At 48.9% G+C, this 26,359-nt stretch overlaps 1 protein-coding gene across 1 annotated transcript in view; it reads left to right on the forward strand.

Moving 5' to 3' along the window:
• The first annotated feature begins 5,790 nt into the window (after positions 1-5,790).
• The window catches only part of SHISA5 (shisa family member 5), a 34,980-nt gene continuing 14,411 nt past the window's right edge, over positions 5,791-26,359 (forward strand). The window contains exons 1-2 of the mRNA XM_007984120.3: positions 5,791-5,941; positions 8,648-8,804. Coding sequence (XP_007982311.2) covers positions 5,872-5,941; positions 8,648-8,804 — 227 coding nt within the window. The 5' untranslated portion in view covers positions 5,791-5,871. The remainder of the gene's footprint in view (positions 5,942-8,647; positions 8,805-26,359) is intronic.

Below are 26,359 nucleotides of genomic sequence, written 5' to 3' on the forward strand. Positions count from 1 at the left end.
ATTCTCAATCTGGTCTGAGGATTTAATTTGTAGCTTGGCTTTCAGGCTTTAAACTGTTTTCAGCTTGGAGGTGAGGTTTCACTGGGAACCCACTCCTCTTTGACTAGGCATTTGGCTGCCTCCTGTTGCTATCACTTCCTTATTACACTGGCTCAGGTAAACTGGTTTTCAGGAAAAAACTGGTCTATTTTGAGATCTGTTTGCTTTCCCTCCCTCCCTCCCTTCTTCCTTCCTTCCTTCCTTCCATACTTCCTTCCTTCCTTCCTTCCTCTCTCTCTTTCTTCTTTCTTTCTTTCTTTCTTTCTTTCTTTCTTTCTTTCTTTCTTTCTTTCTTTCTTTCTTTCTTTCTTTCTTTTCTTCCTTTCTTCCTTTCTTCCTTTCTTCCTTTCTTTCTTTCTTTCCTTTTTTCCTTTTTTTCTTTCCTTTTCTTTCCTTTTTTGAGATGGAGTTTAGCTCTTGTTGCCCAGGCTGGAGTGCAATGGCATGATGTTGCCTCACTGCAACTTCCACCTCACGGGTTCACACCATTCTTCTGCCTCAGCCTCCCAAGTAGCTGGGACTACAGGCACCCACCACCACACCTGGCTAATTTTTTTGCATTTTTAGTAGGGACAGGTTTTCACTGTATTAGCCAGGATGGTCTCCATCTCCTGGCCTTGTGATTGGCCTGCCTCAGCCTCCCAAAGTGCTGGGATTACAGGCATGAGCCACCGTGCCCGGCCTGTGCCCGGCTAATTTTTGTATTTTTAGTAGAGGCAGGGTTTCACCGTGTTGGTCAGGCTGGTCTCAAACTCTTGACCTCAGGTGATCCGCCTGCCTCGGCCTCCCAAAGTGCTGGGATTACAGGCCTGAGCCACTGTGCCTGGCCTACTTTCTTAAAGTTTCAGTTTGGGCCAGGCACAGTGGCTAATGCCTGTAATCCCAGCACTTTGGGATTATTTGAGCAAGACCTTGTCTCAAATAAAAGATAAAGTTTCAGTTTGCGGCATTTAGCATGAGTGACTCCATTTTGATTTGGTCTAGTTTGCTGGGGCCTACTGCAGGAGTTCAGTCCAAACAATGGCTCCCATAATTTTTATTTAACAGTTGTTCCTTCTGTGGTTAGGGGAGCGCTGAGAAAAACAGCAACAGGCTACTCCTCAGTTACATCCTTTTCTTCCTTTATAATAAATCAGTAAATATAAGTAAAGTATTCTCATGAACTCTGTGAGCTACTCTGGTGAAGCACAGAACCTGAGGAGGGGGTTGTAAGAACCCCTAATATAGGCCGGGCGCGGTGGCTCAAGCCTGTAATCCCAGCACTTTGGGAGGCCAAGACGGGCGGATCACGAGGTCAGGAGATCGAGACCATCCTGGCGAACACGGTGAAACCCCGTCTCTACTAAAAAATACAAAAAAAAAAAAAAAACTAGCCGGGTGAGGTGGTGGGCGCCTGTAGTCCCAGCTACTTGGGAGGCTGAGGCAGGAGAATGGCGTGAACCCGGGAGGCGGAGCTTGCAGTGAGCTGAGATCCGGCCACTGTACCCCAGCCCAGGCGACAGAGCGAGACTCCGTCTCAAAAAAAAAAAAAAAAGAACCCCTAATATATAGTCAGCCCAGTCAGAAATACAGTTGGCCCCCACCGGACTTGGTTTTTTGTCTGTTTTTGTTTTATTTTGATTTTTCAAGAGACAGAGTCTTGCTTTGTCACCTAGGCTGGAGTGCAGTGGTGCACTCACAGCTCATTGCAGCCTTGACCTCCTCGGCTCAAGAGATCCTCCCACCTCAGCCTCCTGAGTAGCTGGGACTACAGGTGCACACCACCACACTTGGCTAATTTTTTTTTTTTTGTAGAGACAGAGTTTTGCCATGTTGCCCGAGCTGGAATCGAACTCCTGGGCTCAAGAGATCCACCTGCCTAGGCCTCCCAAAGTGCTGGGATTACAGGCATGAGTCGCTGCACCTAGCCTGACCAGGTTGATCTTGGACTCCTAGGCTCAAATGATCCTCCTATCTGGGGCTCCCAAAGTGCTGGGATTACAGGTGTGAGTCACAGCATCTGGGCCCCCCTGGGACTTTTGACTGGCCTCTGAGTCTCTGTCGCCCAGGCTGGAGTGCAGTGGTGCGATCTCGGCTCACTGAAACCTCTGCCTCCTGGGTTCAAGTGATTCTCCCACTTCAGCCTCCTGAGTAGTTGGGATTATAGGTGCATGCCACTATGCCTGGCTAATTTTTTTTGTATGTTTAGTAGAGATGGGGTTTCGCCATGTTGGCCAGGCTAGTTTTGAACTCCTGACCTCAGGTTATCCACCTGCCTCAGCCTCCCAGAGTGCTGGGATTACAGGCTTGAGCCACCTCGTCCAGACGTTTTCTTTTTTTTTATAAGGTGGTTTTTTTTTTTCCCTTTTTGAGACAGAGTCTTGCTCTGTTGCCCAAGCTGGAGTGCAGTGGTGCAATCTTAGCTCACTGCAACCTCTGCCTCCTGGGCTCAAGCAATGCTCCCTTGTAACTGGGACTACAGGTGTGCATCACCACGCCCAGCTAATTTTTGTATTTTTTGTAGAGACAGGGTTTCGTCATGTTGCCCAGGCTGGTCTCGAACTCCTGCGCTCAAGAGGTATCTGCCTACCTCTGCCTCCCAAAGTGCTGGGATTACAGGCATGAGTCATCACTGTGCCTGGCCCTGGTGAGAATTTCTCTATCATTTGGAGGAAACTGACTCTCCTGCCACGAGGGGGAAGCAGGGGCCTTTGTGACTCACACAGCCCTCCCCACAGGTGCAGACTCACGTTGCTGCCAGGACTGCTGCAGCCCTCCATCAAAGCCGGTCACCAGTTCCCCTGACTGACTCCAGGGAGGCTACATCTGATTGGTTGGGGCTAGGGCAAAAGCACTTGCCCTGGGGCAAAGGAATCTGAAAAAGATAATATCTAGAATGTTCCTCCTCTGATGTGGAGGAAAGGGGACCAGGTGCTGAATGAAGAAGAATGGCAAGTGTTCTACTGTAGAACTCACCCATCCTAGCCCTGCGGTCAGTCCTGGGGCTGGGCTGATGGCCTCATCCTCACTGGTCACTCTCACCCTGGGCTTTACAAGCATCAGTGGGTGTTGCTTTGCCCCAACAGCCTGATGCAAAGTTCTCACCTACAAACTGTAACCAAGGTCCCAGCAGAAAACAGTCATTCTTATCAAACTGGGTATTTGAGGAGAGTTTAATAAAAGTGCTGTTGCACTTTGGGAGGCTGAGGCGGGCAGACTGCTTGAGCCCAGGAGTTTGAGACCAGCCTGGGAAACATGGCAAAACCCCATTTCGACAAAAATTACAAAAATTATCTGGGTGTGATGGTGTGCATCTGTGGTCCCAGTTACTCCGAAGGGTGAGGTGGGAGGATCACCCCAGTTTCCTGGGAAAACTGAGGCTGCAGTGAGCCGTGACTGTACTCCAGCCTGGGTGACAGAGTGAGACCCTGTCTCCAGAAAAAAAAAAAAAAAAAAAAAAAGTGCTGTTTACAGAGCTACCTAGCCTTGGTACAGCATCTGGGCCAAGTTTGGTTTCTGCCTTGGAGGGGTCACTTTCCCCAGGCAACTTGTATTTCCAGGCTTTGTAAGCCTGACCCACAGAAAATGCCTGCACACGTGGGCATATGCCTGTGAGATGTATGGTTGCAATTTCCAAGCCACTGGGGTGATCCTAGCCTCCACTCTTGCCCATGCACAGCCCTGAGTGGGGCCCAAAACACCCACCAAGCTCAACCATGAGCTGTGGGCAGATAAGAGGGTGTGTGAGAGCCAAAGACTAAAAAGGCAGGGAGGAAGCCAGGTGAGAGGCCCCTAAAGGATCTGGGGGTGGGGCAGCAGAGTAGAGAAGCCAAAGGAAGGCATGGGAGGTGGGAAAGGACAATTCTTTTTTTTTTTTCCTTTTTTTTTTTTTTGAGATGGAGTCTCACTCTGTCACCCAGGCTGGAGTGCAGTGGTGCGACCTTGGCTCACCACAACCTCTGCCTCTGCCTCCTGAGTTCAAGCAGTTCTCCTGCCTCAGTCTCCCGAGTGGCTGGGATTACAGGCATGCACCACCATGCCTGGCTAATTTTGTATTTTTAGCAGAGAAGGGGCTTCTCCATGTTGGTCAGGCTGGTCTCAAATTCCCAACCTCAGGTATCTGCCCGCCTCTGCCTCCCAAAGTGCTGGGATTACAGGCGTGAGCCACCGCGCCCAGCCTTGTTTTTCTTTTTCGGAGACGGGGTTTTGCTCTGTTGCCCAGACTGGAGTGCAGTGGCGCAATCATAACTCACTGCAACCTTCATCTCCTGGGCTCAAATGATCCTCCACCTCAGCCTCCCAAGTAGCTGAGACCACAGGTATGTGCCACCATACCCAGCTAATTTAAAAATTTTCTGTAGATACGGGGTCTCCTTATGCTGCCCAGGCTTAGGACAACTCTTAGGAGCTTGGCTAGAGGGCAGGGACTGGAAAACCAAGGGAAAAGAAACCAAGCTTGTGGATGGTGCAGAGTGGAATGAGCAACCTTTAGGGAGGCAGAGGGTTGGGCACCCAGGGTGTGGAACACAGGATGGCTCTAGAGCTGGACATGAGGGGCATGCAGTGGCCATTCTGCAGAAGGGGGACCTGGGCTGCACCCAGCTTTGGAGAGTGGAGCTCAGGAGGCAGAGGTGGGATAACAAGGCTGGGCTGTCAGGGAGGATGTGACTCCAGTCCTATACTAAGACTCTCCCAGAGGGCATCCTGCCTGAGGACAGTCATATCCCTGCGCCCCACATGTGTGCTGAGCAGGGTGAGTCTTAAGCCCTTCTTGGCCAGGAGGTGATGGGGGCTTATTGGAGACCCAGGCCTTCCTCTCCCGGTTCTAACACCCTAGCCTGGGAAACTGCTGGGAACATCCCAGATTGTCCCTTTCGGTTTCTCTTCGTCTACAGCGATGTCCCCACCTTTAGGTGAGAAATATATGGTGGCACACAGGGTGCACAACCCGGCCTGTGTGCCCCATTAGCGTGACATTTCATGTTTTCTGTCTTGAGTGAAATGTTCTGATTGTGCCAGGTGCAGAGTGGGGGTGGGTCAGGAACTCTGGGCATAAAAGGAAGAACGACTCAACATCCCTGATTCTGCCTGGACCCCTGCCCCGCAGTGAGGGGGCAGAGCCCTGTGCGGGAAGTTGACCTGGCTGTGCCCTGGGAGCTGCCAGTTTCTAGCTCAGTCCTGGCCCACTGCGCCAGCGCTAAGCCTGCCAGGGCTGAGGCTGGGGATCACCTTGGGATGAGGGTATCAGTCCCAGGGGGCAGGAGATCGAGTGTCCTCTGAGGTGGTGACTGGGCTTGCAGAAGGGAACCGGCATTTGTGGAGTGTCTACTGAGTGCCAAGGTCTGCGCTGGGCACTGTCCTCGCACCGCCTCACTTAGTCCTCGGGCAAGTGAGGCTCCGCTGGGACCGCGGCTGGGAGGGATGGCTGTGGCTGCCCCCCACCGCCCACACAGTAGGCGCTCAGAGTTAGGGTGCATATTCCCGGGGACGCCCTCCCAGCCTGAGAGCTGTGGGCCGCCCCCGCCCCCCAAGCATCCGGTCCGGGAACGGTCCAAGTTTTCACGCAGACCCCGGGCGCGGAGCTGGCCCCGAGGCTGGGAAGGCATCCGCTTCCTTCCCTCCTCCTACCTCCTCCTTCTCCTCCTTCTCCTCCCACTCCTCCTCCTCCCCGCTCCTCTCCCTCCTCCCCCTCCCCCTCCTCCTCCTCCTCCTCTCCCGGGCGGGGGTTCCGGGAACCGTCCGGGCCGGGGCTGGGCGGGGCGAGGGAGGGGGCGGCCGCGCGGATCGCTGAGGCAGTGGCGGCACCGCGCCCCGCGCTCGCGTCCGTCTGTCCGTCCGTCCGCCCGCCCAGCCATGGCTGCGCCGGTCCCCGCGCTGCGGATCCTGTTGCTGTTGCTGCTGCTGCTACCGCCGCCTCCGGGTGGTGAGCCGGGGGTGGGGGCGGCCCGTCCTGCCCTGGGACCGGGCAGACACTTACCCGCGCTGCCGCTTCAACGAGCCGGGCAGCACCAGCCCCACCATGTCCCCCACCGACCCCTGATTGCCCCGAGGCCGTCAGCGTCCCCCCACGACTGCGGACCTCTCCTCCACCTGAGCACCCTCCTTGCCTGAACAACCCTGCGCAGACCCCAGGCAGCTGCCACCTTTGTCTGTCCTGGAACGGTGGGGAGGGGTCTGCCCTTCCGCCCTTGTCCCTGGGGATGGGATCCCCAGAGGCTAGGGTAGGGTTCCCCCACCTAGCTTTAGTCTGGCGGGTGGCTGCAGGGCGGCCTGGCCTCTCCATCAGAGGCCTTCCCTCTTTGCCTGTGTTTAATGTCTGGGATCCCCCACTGCTGCCTCCATTGGCCCTTGTGTTGCTGGAGAGCCTGGCGCTGAGGCTGTCCTCTGGGGTGGAGACACCACTGTGTGTGTTGGTTGCAGATAGATAATTCACAGACTCTGGAAGGCTGGCCGGGGGCGGGCCCTTTAAAGGGTTAGGAATTGGAACAACCCCCTGCCCACCCAGGAGAAGCCAAAGACCCTTTTGGGGTGGGTGGCTTCGTGGGGGGGAAGGCTATATTTCCTGGGGGCTGGGATGAATCCAGAGGACCTGGGCCAGAGAAATGAGAAAGGGGAGACCTGTGCCCCAAATCCCCCACCCCTGGAGTGAGCCTGTAGGAGGGTCACAGATTCAGTGAGGTCTGGGGGTCAGAGAGCATTTGTGCCACGGACTCAGCCTAAACAGCCTCACCGCTGTGTCTTCAGCCCTAGCTCAGAGGTTGGGCTGTGAAGACCCTGCCCCATGTGTTTTCACCTGAGCCACCAGGCGCAGGCCATGCTGATGATACCAGGTTTCAGATGGGCAGCTGGCCAAGCTGGGCTCGTCAATGGTCCAATCCTCTGCTCCATGGCTTTGCCCAGAGCAGGGTTCTGCCTGGAGCTGCCAAGAAGTGCAGTTCCCCCCAATTCCCCACTAAAGTTCCCTCTTCCCAAGGAGGTCACCCAGTGTCTCTGTCTCTGGGCTTCACTCTACTGACAGCCTTAGGATGTGTGGTGCCCTGATCAGGCTTGGGCACCAGATGCTGCACATGGCCAGGTGCCTGGCCTGGCGGGGTCTCCAGAGGCCATGTGCTATGCCAGACTGTTTCCAGGCCAACCTAGTTATGCCTCAGGGCTATCATCAGGCCTGTCCCCTGACTACTGTGGACTTGTGGGCCTTGCTGGACTAGGTGTTCTCTTTGGAGTCTGCTCTGGCAGAATCTGGTACTGTTCCTTCCTGCTAGTGGGCACAGGTCTCCGCTAATGTAGCCTGAGGATACATGGGAACATTTGACTGTAGCATCTTCCTGGAGGTTTGTAAACCTTGTGGTCATCCAAAACCCTGGGACATTTTCCACATTTGTTGTCAGCCAGATCCCCTCAGCATGACCTTGTATATTGAGACTTGTAAGGATGTCATTAGATCCCAACTGTGTGCTGAGAGGCTTGTGATGGCTCCAGGGCTACAAATGGTGCCACTGCCTTGGAGCCCTGTTGCCCAGGCTGGTCTCAAACTCCTGGAAGAAACAGACATTTCCTGGATAACTGCTGCAGGCCCAGAGCAGGGCTAAGTGCTTTGTGAACACTGGTATGTTGGGTGTGACAATTTCTGACCAGGAGCTAGCCTACCATCACGGTCATGGGGTGGTCCGTGAGAGCCAGGCCCTTGCGGTTGTGGTGCCCAGCAGGGGCTGAGGCTGCTATGGCTGAGTGAGAGGGAGAGTGAATGAGGATTAAGAACCAGACAGTCTGGCTGGGGCATGGTGGCTTATCCCTGTAATTTTGGCACTTTGGGCGCCAAGGTGAGTGGATCACCTGAGGTCAGGAGTTCAAGACCAGCCTGGCCAATATGGTGAAACTCTGTGTCTACTAAAAAATACAAAAAATTAGCTGGGCCTGGTGGCAGGCGCCTGTAATCCCATCTACTCGGGAGGCTGAGGCAGGAGAATTGCTTGAATCTGGGAGGCAGAGGTTGCAGTGAGCTGAGATCGTGTCACTGCACTCCAGCCTGGGCAACAGAGCGAGACTCTGTCTCAAAAAAAAAAAAAGAAAGAAACGGACAGTCCAGTGTCTGATCCCCTGCAGGTGTTGAGCTGTGTGACTTCTTGCCTGGGCAGCTTCTGGAGGAGGCTGTCTGGAGTAGGGCCTTGAAGGATGAGTAGAGTTGAAGAGCAAGGGATAGGAACCAGGCAAGAATGTGAGCAGAGTGTGGATAGGTTGGAGAGCTGGAGTGATCTTCAGGACTCTTTGCAGTTTAGACCCTGCTTGGAAACTCGGGGCCTTGATCCTGAAGTAGTGGGAGTTAGGGGAGGTCTGAGAGCAGGGTGTGGCCCCATCAGACTCACACTGAGAAAGCTCACCCTCCTATCAGGAGGCCAGTGCACTGGCGAGGGAGAGAGGGAGCCCAGATAGGGCAGCTCTGTTGTGGCCTTTGGGATAGGGCAAGGCTGAGGGGGAGCAGTGGCCAGGGGTCAGAAGGTGGCCTGTGGCTAGGGTGGCTCAGAGATGGTGCAGCATGTGTGTGGTCTGGTGGCTGTGCCAGGGAGGGCACTGTGTCTGCTGGGGCCTGGCCCTGTGGGCACAGATGAACAGATGTGTTTCTCCTCTCCAGCGCATGGTGAGGTGTGTACGGCTTCCCATGGACTCAGCCTCTTCCCCGAGTCCTGTCCAGATTTCTGCTGTGGTACCTGTTATGACCAATACTGCTGCTCTGACGTGCTCAAGAAATTTGTGTGGACCAAGGAAAGGTGTGCTGTGCCTGAGGCCAGGTGGGTGCAGCGGTGGGCCACAGGGTGGGTGGCTTGAGCCTGTGCCTCAAAGGAGAATATGTGGAAGAGAAATAGCTCTGCACCTCTGGCCTCTCAGCCCTCTCCAGGTGGTGGCCAGAGCATTGGAGCAGAGGGTTTAGGAATCTCCTGTTCTGGGCTGGATCCCCTAGATCCCCTAGACCCTAGACTCAGTTAATCCCCTGTCCATCTCCTCCCTACCCTGAGGGCTCTGGCTCGCTGAGCCTTGGGCTGAGCAGGTTTCTTAGGGGTCCTTGGCCTCAGCTGGTCCTGTGGCTCACCCCAGGTGTGTACCTGTGCCAAGATACATCCTCAGGGTGGGTACCTGGGCTTGACTGTACCCCAAAGTATGCACATGCCCCCAAAGGGTATCCTTTGTTCAGGGACCCTCTTGTGGAGCCTGTAGGGCGCAGTGCGTAGGCATGTGACCCAGTGTGAGCTCTATCCGTGTCCTCCCAGTGCAGCCTATGAATTTCCCTGCACGTTGGGTGTAGACGGTTTCATGGCTGGGACGAAGGTTCCAGGCCCCTGTGTGTGGCTGTTTGCCGTATTCTGTATTTCCTTTGTTTGGCCTCATGTGTAGAGGGTTGAGATGGTCATACTCCTCTGCTCATGGCAGGTGATTATCCTGGGTCTGGGCAAGACCAACCCCAGCTCTCTTACATAATTATGTTTGTGAGATGGAGTCTCACCATGTTGCCCAGGCTGGTCTCATACTCCTGGGCTCAAGCCATCCTTCTCCCTCAGCCTCCTGAGTAGCTGGAACTATAGGTGTGCACCACTGTGCCTAGCCTATATATTTACTTTAATATCTCAGGACCATTTCATTCCCTTCCCACCCCACGGGCAACTGTCTGCTCTGTATAAGGTGCATCCTTTTTATTACTTGAGTTCTTGCAAAGTAAGAACTTGTAGGTCTTGTAGTGTAAGACCTAGCCATATTGCTGTGGCACGTCTGGCTCTTGCCCACTAATGCTGTGTCCCTCTGAATGGTGTGAGTCCACAGTGGTTGTCACGATAGATAGCTTCAGTGGGCATCTGGTATACCTCCTTTTATGGAGCTGTGTAATAATTTTCTTGGAAACACATCTAGTTGTTCAGTTGCCATGTCATAGATGCACACAGTTATCCACTAAGAACTTCCAGGTGCTCTTGGGAGTGGTGCACAGGACCGCACACATGTCAGTTCTGCCTGAGGGTTCCTAACGGGTCAGCTTTTACCCTTTCACTTCACCTTTTGGCTTTTTTTTTTTTTTTTTGAGATGGAGTCTCGTTTTTGTTGCCCAGATTGGAGTGTAATAATGTGATCTTGGCTTACCGCAACCTCCACCTCCCGGGTTCAAGTGATTCTCCTGCCTCAGCCTCCCGAGTAGCTGGGATTATGGGCGTGCACCATCATGTCCAGCTAATTTTGTGTTTTTAGTAGAGATGGGGTTTCTCCATGTTGGCCAGGCTAGTCTCGAACTCCTGATCTCAGGTGATCTACCTGCCTCGACCTCACAAAGTGCTGGGATTACAGGCGTGAGCCATCGCACCCGGCCTGGCATTTGTATATTTTACAAATGTCTTTAAAAACATCTATTGTAGGCCGGGCGCGGTGGCTCATGCCTGTAATCCCAGCACTTTGTGAGGTCGAGGCGGGTGGATCACGAGGTCAGGAGACTGAAACCACCGTGAAACCCCGTCTCTACTAAAAATACAAAAAAAAAATTAGCCAGGCATGGTGGCGGGCGCCTGTAGTCCCAGCTACTCTGGAGGCTGAGGCAGGAGAATGGCGTGAACCTGGGCGGAGGTTGCAGTGAGCTGAGATCACACCACTGCATTCCAGCCTGGGTGACAGAGCGAGACTCCATCTCAAAAAAAACAAAAACAAACAAACAAAAAACATCTATTGTAGCCGGGCATGGTGGCTCACGCCTGTAATCCCAGCACTTTGGGAGGCCGAAGTGGGCAGATCACCTGAGGTCGGGAGTTCAAGACCAGCCTGACCAACATGGAGAAACCCCGTCTCTACTAAAAATGCAAAATTAGGCTGGGTGCGGTGGCTCACGCCTGTAATCCCAGCACTTTGGGAGGCTGAGGCAGGCAGATCACCTGAGGTTAGGAGTTCAAGACCAGCCTGGCCAATGTGATGAAACTCTGTCTCTAGTAAAAACACAAAAAACTAGCTGGATGTGGTGGTGGGTTCCTGTAACCCCAGCTATTCAGGAGGCTGAGGCAGGAGAATCACTGGAACCCGGGAGGCAGAGATTGCAGTGAGCCGAGATTGCACCATTCCACTCCTGACTAGGTGACAGAGCAAGAGACTGTCTTAAAACAAAAACAAAAACAAAAACTATTGTGGTATTTCTTTTTTTTTTTTTAATTTTTTTTGAGACAGAGTCTCGCTTTGTCACCCAGACTGGAGTGCAATGGCACGATCTTGGCTCACTGCAACCTCCGCCTCCCAGGTTCAAGCAATTCTCCTGCCTCGGCCTCCTGAGTAGCTGGAATTACAGGTGTGCGCCACTACGCCCGGCTAATTTTTGTATTTTTACTAGAGACAGGGTTTCACCATGTTGACCAAGCTGGTCTTGAACTCCTGACCTCAGGTGATCTGCCCATCTTGGCCTCCCAAAGTGCTGGGATAACAGGCATAAGCCACCACACCTGGCAGTATTTCTTTTTTTAAAAGCAGGAGCATTCCATTTAAATTTAATGTAGAGGGCCAGGTGGGTGCTGTGGCTCATGCCTGTAATCTCAGCACTTTGGGAAGCTGAGGTAGGAGGATCACTTGAACCCAGCAGGTTGAGGCTGCAGTAAGTCATGTTTGGTGCCACTGCACTCCAACCTGGGCAACATAGCAAGACCTTGTCTCAAAAATTAATTAATTAATTAATTTAATGTAGCTATTGATATTCTGGGGTTATATTTGCATCTTTTGTGCTATTTGTCTCTCCTGCATTAACCTTTTTTTACTTCCTGTATTGTTTTGATTTGTTTTTACACCATGTTTTTCTTCGACTGTTACTTCTTTTCTATTCTGTTTTTTTTTTTGTTTTTTTTGTTTTTTTCTGGAGACAGAGTCTCTCTGTCTCCCAGGCTGGAGTGCAGTGGTGTGATCTTGGCTCACTGCAACCTCCACCTGTCGGGTTCAAGCAACTCTCCTGCCTCAGCTGCCCAAGTAGCTGGGACCACAAGTGCATGCCGCCATGCCCAGCTAATTTTTTTTTTATTTTAGGAGAGACAGGGTTTCACTGTGTTCCCAGGCTGGTCTCGAACTACTGAACTCAGGCAGTCTGCCTGCCTCAGCCTCCCAAAGTGCTAGGATTACAGGCATGAGCCACCACCCCCAGGCTTCTTTCCTATTCTGAATGCCTTTTTTTTTTCTTGCCTTGTTGTGTTGGCTAGGCCCTCAGTTACAATGTTGAGTAGAAGTGGAGAAAGCAGACATCTGTGTCTTGTTTCCGAGTTAAGGGGGAAGGCATTCAGTCTTTCACTAGTAGGAAGGATGTCGGCTGTGGCTTTTTCACAGGTGTCCTTTATCAGGTTGAGGCAGTTCTCCGCATTTCTAGTACACCTAGAGTTTTAATTATGGATAGATGTTGAATTTTGTCAAATGCTTTTTGTGCATTTGTAGAGAGGACTGTATGATTTTAAAATTTTTATTCTCTTAATATGGTAAATTATATTACTCTCTAAAACAGTATTTTATGTGAGTATAGAGCTTAGGTTGATGGTTATTTTTTCTTAACATATTGAAGCTTCCATTCTCTGTCTCCCAGCTTCCATTATTTCTGTTGAGACATAGGCTTAACAGCCAGTGTCTCTCATTGAAAAGAAATCTCTCTCTTGCTCTTTTTTTTTTTTTTTTTTTTTTGAGACAGGGTCTCACTCTGTTGCCCGGGCTGAAGTACAGTGGTGCAGTCACTGCTCATGGCAGCCTCAGCCTCCTGGGCTGAAGCATATCCTCCTACCTCAGTTTTCCAAGTAGCTGGGATTACAGGTGCCTGCCACCATGCCTGGCTAATTTTTGTTTATTTTTTGTAGAGATGGGGGTCTCCCTATGTTGCCCAGGCTGGTCTTGAACTCCTGGGCTCAAGTGATCCTCTCACCTCGGCCTCCCAAAGTGCTGAGATTACAGGTGCACCTAGTTGAAATCTCTCTCTCTCTTTTTTTTTTAAAACCCTCTGATTGCTTTTTAAGATTTTTTTTTCTTGTCTTTGGTGTTATTCGTTCACTGTGCTGTATGTAGGTATGGATTTCTTTTTTTTATGCTGCTAAGGATTTGTTAAGCTTCTTACGCTTGTGTTTTTTGTGGTGGTGGTGGTTGTTTGCTTTTTGTGAAGCACGGGGTCTTGCTATATTGCCCAGACAGGTCTTGAACTCCTGGGTTCAAGCTATCTTCCTGCCTCTGCTTCCCTAAGAGCTGGGATTACAGCGTGAGCCACTGCACCTGGCTGGGATTTGTTAAGTTTCTTGAACTGTGGTTTCACATCTCGTCAGTTCAGGAAAATTGTCTGCCATTACTTTTTTTTTTTTTTGAGTCCAGGTTTAGCTCTGTTGCCCAGACTGTAGTGCAGTGGCACAATCACAGCTCAAACAAACCACCTGCCTCAACCTGCCAGGTAGCTAGGACTACAAGTATGTGCCACCATGCCCTGCTATTTTTTTATGTTTTATTTTTTGTGCAGATGGGGTCTTGTTATGTTGCCTAAACTGGTCTTGAACTCCTGGCCTCAAGTGAGCCTCTAGCCTTGGCCTCCCACAGTGCTAGGATTACATCTGCCATTCCTTTTTTTATTGGTAGGGGACAGAGTATTGCTCTGTCGCCCAGGCTGGAGTGCAGTGGTACGATCTCGGCTCACTGCAACCTCTGCCTCCCAGGTTCAAGCAATTCCCCTGCCTCAGCCTCCCGAGTAGCTGGAATTATAGGCGCGTGCCACCATGCCTGGTTAATTTTTGTTATTTTTAATAGAGACGGGGTTTCACCATTTTGGCCAGGTTGATCTTGAACTCCTGACCTTATGATCTGCTCACCTCGGCTTCCCAAAGTGCTGGGATTACAGGCGTGAGCCACCGCACCTAGCCCCATTACTTCTTTAAATATTGCTTCTTTCCCCTTTTTCTTTCTGTCTGGGACTCTGAGTAGACACATGCTATACTTCACCCTTTCGTGTGCATTTCTCTTAGCCTTTCTCTTATGTTCATCTCCATGCTGTTTTCTGGGTAATATCTTCTAACTTCTCAGGTCATGTAATTCTTTCTTCAGCTGTGTCTAATCTGCTGTTTTTCTTTTTTGTTTGTTTTGGTGTTTTTTTGCGATGGAGTTTCGCTCTTGTCGCCCAGGCTGAAGTGCAATGGCGCGATCTCAGCTCACTGCAACCTCCACTTCCCAGGTTCAAGTGATTCTCCTTCCTCAGCCTCCCGAGTGGCTGGGATTATAGGTGCCCACCACCACGCCCGGCCAATTTTTATATTTTTAGTAGAGACGGAGTTTCTCCATGTTGGCCAGGCTGGTCTCAAACTCCTGACCTCAGGTGAGCCGCCCACTTCGGCCTCCCAAAGTGCTGGGATTACAGGTGTGAGCCACTGTGCCAGCCTCATCTGCTGTTAAGCCCATCCACTGAGGTTGTTTTGTATGCTGTTATATTGTGAAATATAAGTCACAGAAAAGTGAACAAAATAAACATACAATTCAATGATTTATCATGAAGCAACTGCTTTACTACTAGTAGTTGTAGTGAACTACAGACACACGCCACAACTCACAACTATATGCATTTATTTTAAATATGTTCGTAGTAGAAGATGTGAGAATCAAGTTTCATTTTTAAATTTGGATATCCAATTGACCCAGCACCATTTATTGAGAAATCCTTTTCTTCTATCGCTCTGCAGTTACAACTTTGTTATAAATCGAGTGTTCACATGCGTATGGATAGATATGTCTATAGGCTCTATTCTGTTGCATTGATCTATTTTTCTATCTTTGAGCTAACAGTAGGCTCATAATTACTGTAGCTTTGTAATAAAGCTTGATATTCTTCAATATTGTCTTGGCTATTTTTGTCTCTGGTATTTCCAAATAATTTTAGAATCAGCTTGTCAATAAAACTACTTTGGACTTCACTGACTCTATAGAACATTTCTGTGGAATTTTTTTTTTTTTTTTTTTTTTCCCCGAGACAGAGTCTCACTCTCACCCAGGTTGGAGTGCAATGGCGTAATCCCGGCTTACTACAACCTCCACCTCCCGGGTTCAAGTGATTGTCCTGCCTCAGCCTCCCGAGTAGCTGGGATTACAGGTACCCGCCACCACACCCAGCTAAGTCTTTTGTATTTTTAATAGAGACAGGGTTTCACCAGGTTACCCAGGCTGGTCTCAAACTCCTGACCTCAGGTGATCCACCCGCCTCAGCCTCCCAAAGTGCTGGGATCACAGGTGTTAGCCACCACACACGGCCATTTCTGTGGAATTGATATTTTACTATATTGAGTTTTCCAATCCATTAACATGGTATTTCTGCTTGTGTATTTAGTTTTCTTTCCTTCTGTCTCAATTTTGTATTATATTTTTTCTATTTCAAAGTCTTATATATATTTCATTTTTTCCTTTGTACTTTTTTTTGATGGTATTATATTATAAATATTATAGTTTAAATTTCTTTTCTTTTTTTTTTGAAATGAAGTCTCGCTCTTGTCCCCCAGGTTAGAGTGCAGTGGTGCGATCTCGGCTCACTGCAACCTCTGCCTCCTGGGTTCAAGCGATTCTATTGCCTCAGCCTCCTGAGTAGCTGGGATTACAGGTGCCTGCAACCACGCCCAGCTAATTTTTTTTTATTTTTAGTAGAGACGGGGTTTCATCATGTTGGCCAGGCTGGTCTTGAGCTCCCGACCTCAGGTGATCCACCCGCCTTGGCCTCCCAAAATGCTGGGATTACAGGCATGAGCCACTGTGCCCGGCTTTTTTTTTTTTTTTTTTTTTTTGAGATGGAATCTAACTTTGTTGACCAGGCTGGAGTGCAGTGGCATGATCCTTTCTCACTGCAACCTCTGCCTCTCAGGTTCAAGTGATTCTCCTGCCTCAGCCTCCCAAGTAGCTGGGATTACAGGCGCCTGCCATCTTGCCTGGCTAATTTTGTTTGTTTGTTTGTTTTTTGAGAGGGAGTCTGGCTCTGTCACCCAGGCTGGAGTGCAGTGACGTGATCTTGGCTCAGTGCAAGCTCCGCCTCCCGGGTTCACACCATTCTCCTGCCTCAGCCTCCCAAGCAGCTGGTACTACAGGCACCCGCCATCACACCCGGCTAATTTTTTGTATTTTTTTTTAGTAGAGACAGGGTTTCATCGTGTTAGCCAGGATGATCTTGATCTCCTGACCTCGTGATCCCCCCGCCTCGGCCGCCCAAAGTGCTGGGATTACAACAGGCATGAGTGACCACACCCGGCCTAATTTTTGTATTTTTAGTTGAGATAGGGTTTTACCATGTTGGTTGGTCTGATCTCGAACTCCTGACCTCAAGTGATCTGCCCTCCTTGGCCTCCCAATAGTGCTAGGATTACAGGTGTGAGCCACTGCCCCCGGCCACAATTTTTATTTTCCAATTGTTTATTGATACATAAATGTGGAAAACTCTGGGTGCGGTGGCTCACGCCTGTAATCCCAACACTTTGGGAGGCTGAGGTGGGCAGATCACGAGGTCTGGAGTTCAAGATGAGGCTGGCCAACACGGTGAAACCCTATCTCTACTAAAAAATACAAAAATTAGCCAGGCATGGTTGTAGACTTAGCCACTTGGGAGGGTGACGCATAAGAATGGCTTGAACCCAGAGGGCGGAGGTTGCAGTGAGCTGACATCGTGTCACTGCACTCTAGCCTGGGCAACAGAGAGACTCCATCCCTGCACCCCCCAAAAAAGTGGAAATACAAACTCAGAGTGCTTTGTCTATTCTCTCACACCACAACAATCAACGTAAGATTTCTGTGACCAAATGTGTGGGAGTTTCTTCCCACCCACTGACCAAGCAATCAATTTTTTTTGTTTTTTGTTTTGAGCCATTTCACTCCAGCCTGGGTGACAGAGCGAGACTCCCTCTCAATTTAAAAAAAAAAAAAAAGACATTGTAAAAGGAACATATTTTTTCTGGGTATATATCTAGGAGTGGAATTACTAAGTTATTATGTGCAAGTTATCAGTTTAGGCAGATAACTTCCAAACAGCTTTCCAACATGTTATAAATGTGCCATTTGTACTCCCACCAGCCATATATGAGGGTTCCAGTTTGCTCTATATCCTCTTCAAAACTTGGATTGTAAATCTTTTTCAAAATATTGAGATATAGGCTGGGTGGAGTGGCTCACACCTGTAATCCCAGCACTGTGGGAGGCTGAGATAGGAGGATCACTTGAGCCCAGGAGTTGGAGGCTAGCCTGGGCAACATAGCAAGACTCAGTCTCTAAAAAGAAAAGAAAAAATTGATATATAATTACATACAGTAAAATGCACAGATCTTTCATGTTTCAGTTTGATGAGTTTTAACAGATGTATACATTTCATGTATACAACATGCTAGACCACATATAAATCATTGTCATGGTAAAAAGTAGGAGGTTCCCCCAAAAATGAAAAGTAGAGCTACCATGTGCATATGATCCAGCCATCACATCACTGGCTATATATCCAAAGGATATGAAATCCATACCTCAGAGATACCTGATCTCCCTCATTCATTGTAGCATTATCACAATAGCCAAAGTATGCAATCAATCTACCTGTCATCAGTGGATAAATGGATAAAGAAAATGTGGTATATGTACACAGTGAAATACCATTCAGCCTTAAAAAGAAGGAAATTGGCCAGGTGCAGTAACACACGCCTGTAATCCCAGCACTTTGGGAGGCTGACAGAGGTAGATCACGAGGTCAGGAGATCGAGACCATCCTGGCCAACATGGTGAAACCCTGTTTTTGCCAAAAATACAAAAATTAGCTGGGCGTGGTGGTGTGCACCTGTAATCCCAGCTACTCCGGAGGCTGAGGCAGGAGAATCCCTTGAACTCGGGAGGTGGAGTTTGCAGTGAGCTGAGATCACGCCACTGCACTCTAGCCTGGCAACAGAGTGAAACTCTGTCTCAAAAAAAAAAAAAAAAAAAGGAAATCCGGAAATCCTGTCATTTATGATGACATGGATGTACCTGGAGAACATTATGTTAAGTGAAATAAGCCAGGCACAGAAAGACAAATACAGCACCATCTCACTTATATGTGGAGTGTCAAAGTGAAACTCATAGACTATAACAATAAAATGGTGGTAACTGGAGACTAAGAGGTGGCAGGATTAGGGAGACGTTGGTCAAAGGACACAAAATTTCACTTAGGAAGAATAAGTTGAAGAGATCATACATCATAATTATTGTACATCATAATGGTGACTATAGTTTACAATAATATGTTGTATACTTGAAAATTGCTAAGGAAGTATATTTTGAGTGTTCTCACCACAAAAAAAATAAGTATGTGAAGTAGTGCATATGCTAATTACCTAAATTTAACCATTCAATATATACATATTTCAAAACATCATTTTTGTACTCCATAAATATATACAATTTTTGTCAGTTAAAAAAGAAATCAGATGGGTGCGGTGGCTCATGCCTGTAATCCCAGCACCTTGGGAGTCCGAGGCAGGTGGATCACCTGAGGTCAAAAGTTCAAGACCAGCCTGGCCAACATGGTGCCACCCCATCTCTACTAAAAAATACAAAAATTAGCTGGGTGTGGTGGCACACACCTGTAATCCCAGCTACTTGGGAGGCTCAGGCAGGGAGAATTGCTTGAACCCGGTAGGCAGAGGTTGCAGTGAGCTGAGATGGTGCCACTGCACTCCAGCCTGGGCGACAGAGCGAGACTCCGCCTCAAAAAAAAAAAAAGAAACTGGATTTGTCAGCCTCTTTCTTCAGCTTCTCAGCTTCCTCGGGCGAAGGTTTGTACAGACCTGCTCACCTCCAAACATTGGGGCATGCATGCAGAGAGAAATCGAATTTCTCTTCCTCTTTTTATAAGGACACTAATCCCATCCTGGCAGCTTCGCCCTCATGATCTCGTCTAAGCCTAATTACTGTTTCACGCCTCGGTGTGAAGAGACCACCAAACAGGTTTTGTGTGAGCAACATAGCTGTTTATTTCACCTGGGTGCAGGCGGGCTGAGTCCAAAAAGGGAGTCAGTAAAGAGTGGTGGATTATTATTAGTTCTCATAGGTTTTGGGATAGGCGGTGGAATTAAGAACAATGTTTTGGGGGCAGGGGGTGGATCTCACAAAGTATATTCTCAAGGATGGGGAGAATTATAAAGAACTTTCTTAAGGGTGGGGGAGATTACAAAGTACATCGATCAATTAGGGTGGGGCAGAAACAAATCACAATGGTGGAATGTCATCAGTTAAGGCTATTTTCACTTCTGTGGCTCTTCAGTTGCTTCTGGCCGTCTGGATGTACACGTCCAGGTCACCGGGGATATGATGGCTTAGCTTGGGCTCAGAGGCCTGACAATTACCTCTTTTTTTTTTTTTTGAGATGGAGTCTTGCTCTGTCCCCGGCTGGAGTGGAGTGGTGCGGTCTCAGCTCACTGCAACCTCCACCCCCTGAGCAGTCTTACCTCATTCCAGAATCAACTCTTAACTCTAAAGTGCAAAGCCTTATTCAAATATTATCTAAATCAGATATGAATGAGACCATAGGTGCATTTCATCCTGAGGCAAAATTTATCTCCAGTTGTGAAATCTGTGAAGCCAGAAATGCATTTGTGGGACAGGCAAAGGATAGCCACTCCTATTACAAAAGGGAGAAAAATCAGTAGGAAGCGTAGCCAGGGCAACATGGTGAGACCCCATCTCTACTAAAAAATCACCAGGTATGATGGTGCGCGTATGTGGCCCCAGCTATTGGGAGGCTGAAGTGGGAGAATTGCTTGAGGTCGGTGGGGGCAGAGGTTACAGTGAGCTGAGATTGTGCCACTCTATTCCAGCCTGGGACAGAGTGAGACCCTTGTCTCAAACAAAACAAAACAAAAACAAAAACAGTAGGAAGTGATAGGTGCTGTCAATGAAGAGCCAAACTCTGTAAAATATTTGAAGAGATTTATTCTGAGCCAAATATGAGTGACCATGGCCCGTGACACAGCCCTCAGGTCCTGAGAACATGTGCCCAAGGTGGTCCGGGCACAGCTTGGTTTTATACATTTTAGAGAGGCATAAGACATCAATCAAATACATTTAAGAAATACATTGGTTAGACCGGGCGCAATGGCTCATGACTGTAATCCCAGCACTTTGGGAGGCCAAGGTGGGTGGATCATGAGGTCAGGAGATGGAGACCATCCTGGCTAATACAAAAAATTATCTGGGTGTGGTGGCAGACGCCTGTTGTCCCAGCTACTTGCGAGGCTCAGGCAGGAGAATGGCATGAATCTGGGAGGCGGAGCTTGCAGTGAGCCGAGTACGTGCCACTGCACTCCAGCCTGGAAGACAGTGAGACTCAAAAAAAAAAAAAAAAAAAACACACACAAAAAAGAAATCCATTGGTTTGGTCCAGAAAGGTGGGACAACTCAAAGGGCGGGGAGTTGGGGGGTGGAAGGCTTCCATTCTGTAGGTGAATTTAAACATTTTCTAGTTTGGCAATCGGTTGAGTTTGTCTAAAGACAAAATTGATCGATAGAAAGGGAATGTTCAGATTAAGATGAAGATTGTGGAGACCAAAGCTCCAAGAAGTCTTCTAGTGGCTCCCCTTAGTGACAACAGATGACAAATGTTTCCTATTCAGATCTCAGTTAATCTCTTTAGGATTGGGAGGGTCTGGAAGAAAAAGATCTAGCTATGTTAATAGAGATTCTTACAGATGCACATTTTCCCCCATAGAAAACAGCTTTGCAGGGCCATTTCAAAATATGGCAAAGAAGCATGTTTTGGAGTAAAATATTTTGATTTTTTTTCCTTGTCTGGTAATGTTATGCCAGAGTCAGGTTGGAAAGTCAATCACGATCTATAGGATTAAATAAAACCCATTTGATGAGAATGTATGATTTGTAGGGCATGACTCCCCAGGCCCCTTAGATAGGAATTTGGGCAAGATAAAAAGTCAGAGTTTCGTTCTCAGTGCCAAGCAATTCTAAATTCTAGCAAGACAAACTCCAGTAGACTTTAAGGCTTGGGAATAATCCTCTTTGGCTGGACACTCTGCCCTCTGGACCCACTGGGGTGGCGGCTGTACCCCCATGGCTCTGCTGGGTGGTGGTCCTAGCCTTCAAAACTGAGGTGGCTGGCCCGGCGCAGTGGCTCATGCTTGTAATCCTAGCCCTTTGGGAGGCCAAGGTGGGCAGATCACCTGAGGTCAGGAGTTTGAGACCAGCCTGACCAACATAGAGAAACCCCATCTCTATTAATAATGCAAAAATAGCCAGGCGTGGTGGCTCACGCCTGTAATCCCAGCACTTTGGAGGCCGAGGCAGGTGGATCACAAGGTCAGGAGATGGAGACCATCCTGGCTAACACAGTGAGACCCTGTCTCTACTAAAAATACAAAAAATTAGCCAGGCGTGGTGGCAGGCGCCTGTAGTCCCAGCTACTCAGGAGGCTAAGGCAGGAGAATGGCGTGAACCTGGGAGGCAGAGCCTGCAGTGAGCCGAGATCGAGCCACTGCACTCCAGCCTGGGCGACAGAGCAAGACTCCGTCTCAAAAAAAAAAAAAAAAAGTATGCAAAAATAGCCGGGCATGGTGGTGCATGCCTGTGATCCCAGCTACATGGGAGGCTGAGGCAGGAGAATCGCTTGAATCCAGGAGGCGGCGGTTGTGGTGAGCGGAGATTGTGCATTGCACTCCAGCCAGCCTGGGCGACAAGAGCAAAACTCCGTCTCAGAAAACAAACGAACGAACAAAAAAAAACTGAGGTGGCGGCAACCCTGTTTTGGCCTGTGCACCCTGGGCCTTTGGTGGGAGTGGCAGCCTTGATGATTGAATTGTCTTTGGGATCCTTTTCTTGTCTTTAAGAACACTGCACCTTGAAAATAGCTCTTCCAGGCATGATGGCTAACGCCTGTAATCCCAATACTTTGAGAGGCCGAGGTGGGAGGTTTGCTTGAGCCCAGGAGTTCGAGACCAGGCTGGGCAACATAGTGAGACCTCATCTCTATAATTTTTTTTTTTTTTTTAATTAGCTGGGCATCGATGGTAGCATGCACTTGTAGCCCCAGCTACTCAGGAGGCTGAGATGGGAGGATTGCTTGAGCCCGGATGATCAAGGTTGCAGTGAGCTGTGATCACACTACTGCACTCCAGCTTGGGTGGCAGAGTGAGACCCTGTCTCAGAAAAAAAAAAAAAAAAAAGACCAGGTGTGGTGGCTCTCACTTGTAATCCCAGCACTTTGGGAGGCTCAGGCGGGTGGATCACGAGGTCAGGAGATTGAGACCATCCTGGCTAACATGGTGAAACCCTGTCTCTACTGAAAATACAAAAAAAATTAGCTGGGCGTGGTGGCGGGTGCCTGTAGTCCCAGCTACTTGGGAGGCTGAGGCAGGAGAATGGCGTGAACCTGGGAGGTGGAGCTTGCAGTGAGCCAAGATCATGTCACTGCACTCCAGCCTAGGTGACTGAGCAAGACTCCGTCTCAAACAAACAAACAAACAAAAATAGCTGTAGTAGGGGTGTCCAACCTTTTGCCTTCTCTGGGCCACTTTGGAAGAAGAAAATTGTCTTGGGCCACACATAAAACACACTAATGATAGCTGATGAGCTAAAAAAAAAAAAAAAGAAATTTCAAAAAAAAGAATCTTGGCCGGGCGCGGTGGCTCAAGCCTGTAATCCCAGCACTTTGGGAGGCCGAGACGGGCGGATCACGAGGTCAAGAGATCGAGACCATCCTGGCTAACACGGTGAAACCCCGTCTCTACTAAAAAATACAAAAAAAAAACTAGCCGGGCGAGGTGGTGGGCGCCTGTAGTCCCAGCTACTCGGGAGGCTGAGGCAGGAGAATGGCATAAACCCGGGAGGCGGAGCTTGCAGTGAGCTGAGATCTGGCCACTGCACTCCAGCCCGGGCGACAGAGCGAGACTCCGTCTCAAAAAAAAAAAAAAAAGAATCTCATGTTTTAAGAAAGTTTAAGAATTTGTGTTGGGCCACATTCAAAGCCATCCTGACCTGAATGTGGGCTGCTGGCCACAGGTGGGACAAGCTTGCTCTATGGCCTAGTCCTGTAAGATCTTAGACGTCCGACAGCCTTCCTTCACTTCATCCCCTTTCTTCCCTCTGGCCGGTGCTAGGGTGACTGATTAGGTCTGTGGTTCATACCCATTCTAATCTCCTTACCTCGCAGTTTTTGGACTACACTCTTAGTATTTACAGTATGAATAGGCTGAGAATTGTCCAAATTTTTAAGTTCTAGTTCTTTTTTTTGCTTAACAATTCATTTCTCTTTTTTCACCTTTTTTTTTTTTTTTTTTTTGAGGTGGAGTTTTGCTCTTGTTGCCCAGGCTGGAGTGCAGTGGCGTGATCATGCCACCATGCCTAGCTAATTTTTTTTTTTTTTTGTATTTTTAGTAGAGACAGGGTTTCACCATGTTGGCCAGGCTGGTCTTGAACTCCTGACCTCAGGTGATCCACCCACCTCTGCCTCCCAAACTGCTGGAATTATAGGTGTGAGCCACCACACCTGGCTGCCTGTGGGTTTTTCTGTTGTCAGTTGTTTCTGCTGTTTTCTATTCGTACTGTCTAGTCTCCTCGTGTTCCTGAAAATTTTTGATTGTGTGCCTAACATTGCATTTGCAAAATTGATTATAGAAATTTGGAGCTCAGGACTTTCTCCAGGGAGGATTTAGGTTGCTTCTGGCAGTAACTCTAGTGTTCTCGGATCACCTGGTTTAGCTGCAGAGACTGAAATGATTAGAGGCTGAGCCGTCTACTCAGTCTCTCCCTTCCTCTTAAGGTACAGCTTTTTGGGTCTCAGCCTAAGTGAATGGGGGTCATCAGGGCCGCCTCACCTGCTGGGCTCTGGATGTAAGCCCTGTCACCTTGGTCTCCTGAAGCTTCCAGAAGTGCTGCTTAGCCTCTCAACTGCCGTTCTGAAACTGGCTAATGCTCCAAGGAGAAAAAGGACCTCAACTGTCAGGCTCATCTCTGGATCTTTGTCCCCAGCCTCACCACCGCTCATATCAGCTTCACATTCTTTCCAATTGCTCTCTGAAGCTTTCACACTGATTTCTTTTATATGTATATATATAAACCATATATAATTTATAAATCTATATGTTTTATATATAAATATATATCTGTTATATATATGTGTGTGTGTGTATATATATATGCACCCAGCCCACAGATTTCTTAAAAAATATTTTCTCCTTAGCTTTACTGGTTTTCCTCCAAGTGTATTAGGGTATAATTGTTTATAACGCTTTTACATTTTATTTTGTTTTACATCTAATTTTGGAAAGTTTCAAATCAGTACAAAAGCAGAGAGAATAATATAACTCCATGCATCCATCACCCACTACCAGTTACCAGTACTCTGACACCATTATGCTATATACCTCCGGCCACTTTTCTTTTTCTGAATTATTTTAAAGCAAATCCCAGACATCATAAAAAATTCTCCTTAAATATTAGTATATGGCTGGGTGTAGTGGCTTGCACCTGTAATCCCAGCACTTTAGGAGGCTTTGGCGGGAGGATCACTTGAGTCCCGGAGTTTCAGACCAACCTGGGCAACATAGTGAGACTTTGTGTCTACAAAAAATTCAAAAAATTAGCTAGGTGTGGTGGCATGTGCCTGTAGTCCCAGCTACTTGGGAGGCCAAGGTGGGAGGATCACTTGATCCCGGGAGGTCATGGCTGCAGTGAGCTGTGATCACACCACTGCATTGCAGCCTGGGTGACAGATGAGACCGTCTCAAAAAAAAAAAAAAAAAGGCCAGGCACGGTGGCTCACACCTATAATCCCAGAACTTTGGGAGGCCGAGATGGGCGGATCACGAGGTCAGGAGTTCGAGACCAGCCTGACTAACATGGTAAAACCCTGTCTCTACTAAAAATACAAAAATCAGCCGGGCATGGTGGCACGTGCCTGTAATCCCAGCTACTCAGGAGACTGAGGCAGGAGAATCGCTTGAACCTGGGAGGTGAAGGTTGCAGTGAGCCAAGGTTGCACCACTGCACTCCAGCCTGGGTGAACAGAGAGGAGACTCCATCTCAAAAAAAAAAGTGAGTTTTCATTGCTAAAAATGAGGTCTTTGAAGGGAAATATAACTATTTCCCTTCCAATATAAGGGAAATATAACCACTATTATATTTGGCACAATTAGCAATAATTCACTGATAGCTTTCTTTTTTTTTTTTTTTTTGAGACGGAGTCTTGCTCTGTCGCCCAGGCTGGAGTGCAGTGGCAGGATCTCAGCTCACTGCAAGCTCCGCCTCCTGGGTTCACGCCATTCTCCTGCCTCAGCCTCCTGAGTAGCTGGGACTACAGGCGCCCGCCACCTCGCCCGGCTGGTTTTTTTCTATTTTTTTAGTAGAGACGGGGTTTCACCATGTTAGCCAGGATGGTCTCGATCTCCTGACCTCGTGATCCACCCGTCTCGGCCTCCCAAAGTGCTGGGATTACAGGCTTGAGCCACCGCGCCCGGCCCACTGATAGCTTTCAATACTGTGTTCAGTTGCCTCCACTGGTTTCCAAAATGCCTTTTCACAGATGGTTTGTCCAAATCAGAATCCAAATAAGGTTATTATGTTATTTTATTTATTTATTGTTTTCGAGACAGAGTCTTACTCTGTCGCCCAGGCTGGAGTGCAGTGGCGTGATCACAGCTCACTGCAGCCTGGAACTCCTGGGCTCAAGTGATCCTCCCACCTCAGCCTCCTGAGTAGCTGGGACCACTGGCATGTGCTACTTCACTTGACTGCCTCCTTTTTTGTGGTTAGTCTTGTCAGAGGTCTATCAGCTTTGGTTTGCTAATCTTCTCTATTTTCTATTATTCTCTGCTCTGTCCCCTAGGCTGGAGTGCAGTGGTGTGATCTCGGCTCACTGCAACCTCCGCCCCCTGGGTTCACACTATTCTCCTGCCTCAGCCTCCGGAGTAGCTGGGCCTATAGGCGGCTGCCACCATGCCCGGCTAATTGTTTATAGTTTTAGTAGAGATAGGATTTCACTGTGTTAGCCAGGATGGTCTCGATCTCCTGACCTGGTGATCTGCCCGCCTCTGCCTCCCAAAGTGCTGAGATTACAGGCGTGAGCCACCGTGCCCAGCTGAGACAGAGTTTTGCTCTTTTCGCCCAGGCTGGAGTGCAATGGCATGATCTTGGCTCACTGCAACCTCTGTCTCCCAGGTTCAAGCAATTCTCCTGCCTCAGCCTCCCGAGTAGCTGGGATTACAGATGGCCACCACCACGCCAGGCTAATTTTTGTATTTTTAGTAGAGACAGGGTTTCGCTGTGTTGGCAAGGCTGGTCTTGAACTCCTGACTTCGTGATCCGCCCTCCTCGGCCTCCCCAAGTGCTGTTATTACAGGCGTGA

The sequence above is a fragment of the Chlorocebus sabaeus genome, chromosome 22 (assembly GCF_047675955.1).
Source record: "Chlorocebus sabaeus isolate Y175 chromosome 22, mChlSab1.0.hap1, whole genome shotgun sequence".
NCBI classification, from domain to species: domain Eukaryota; kingdom Metazoa; phylum Chordata; class Mammalia; order Primates; family Cercopithecidae; genus Chlorocebus; species Chlorocebus sabaeus.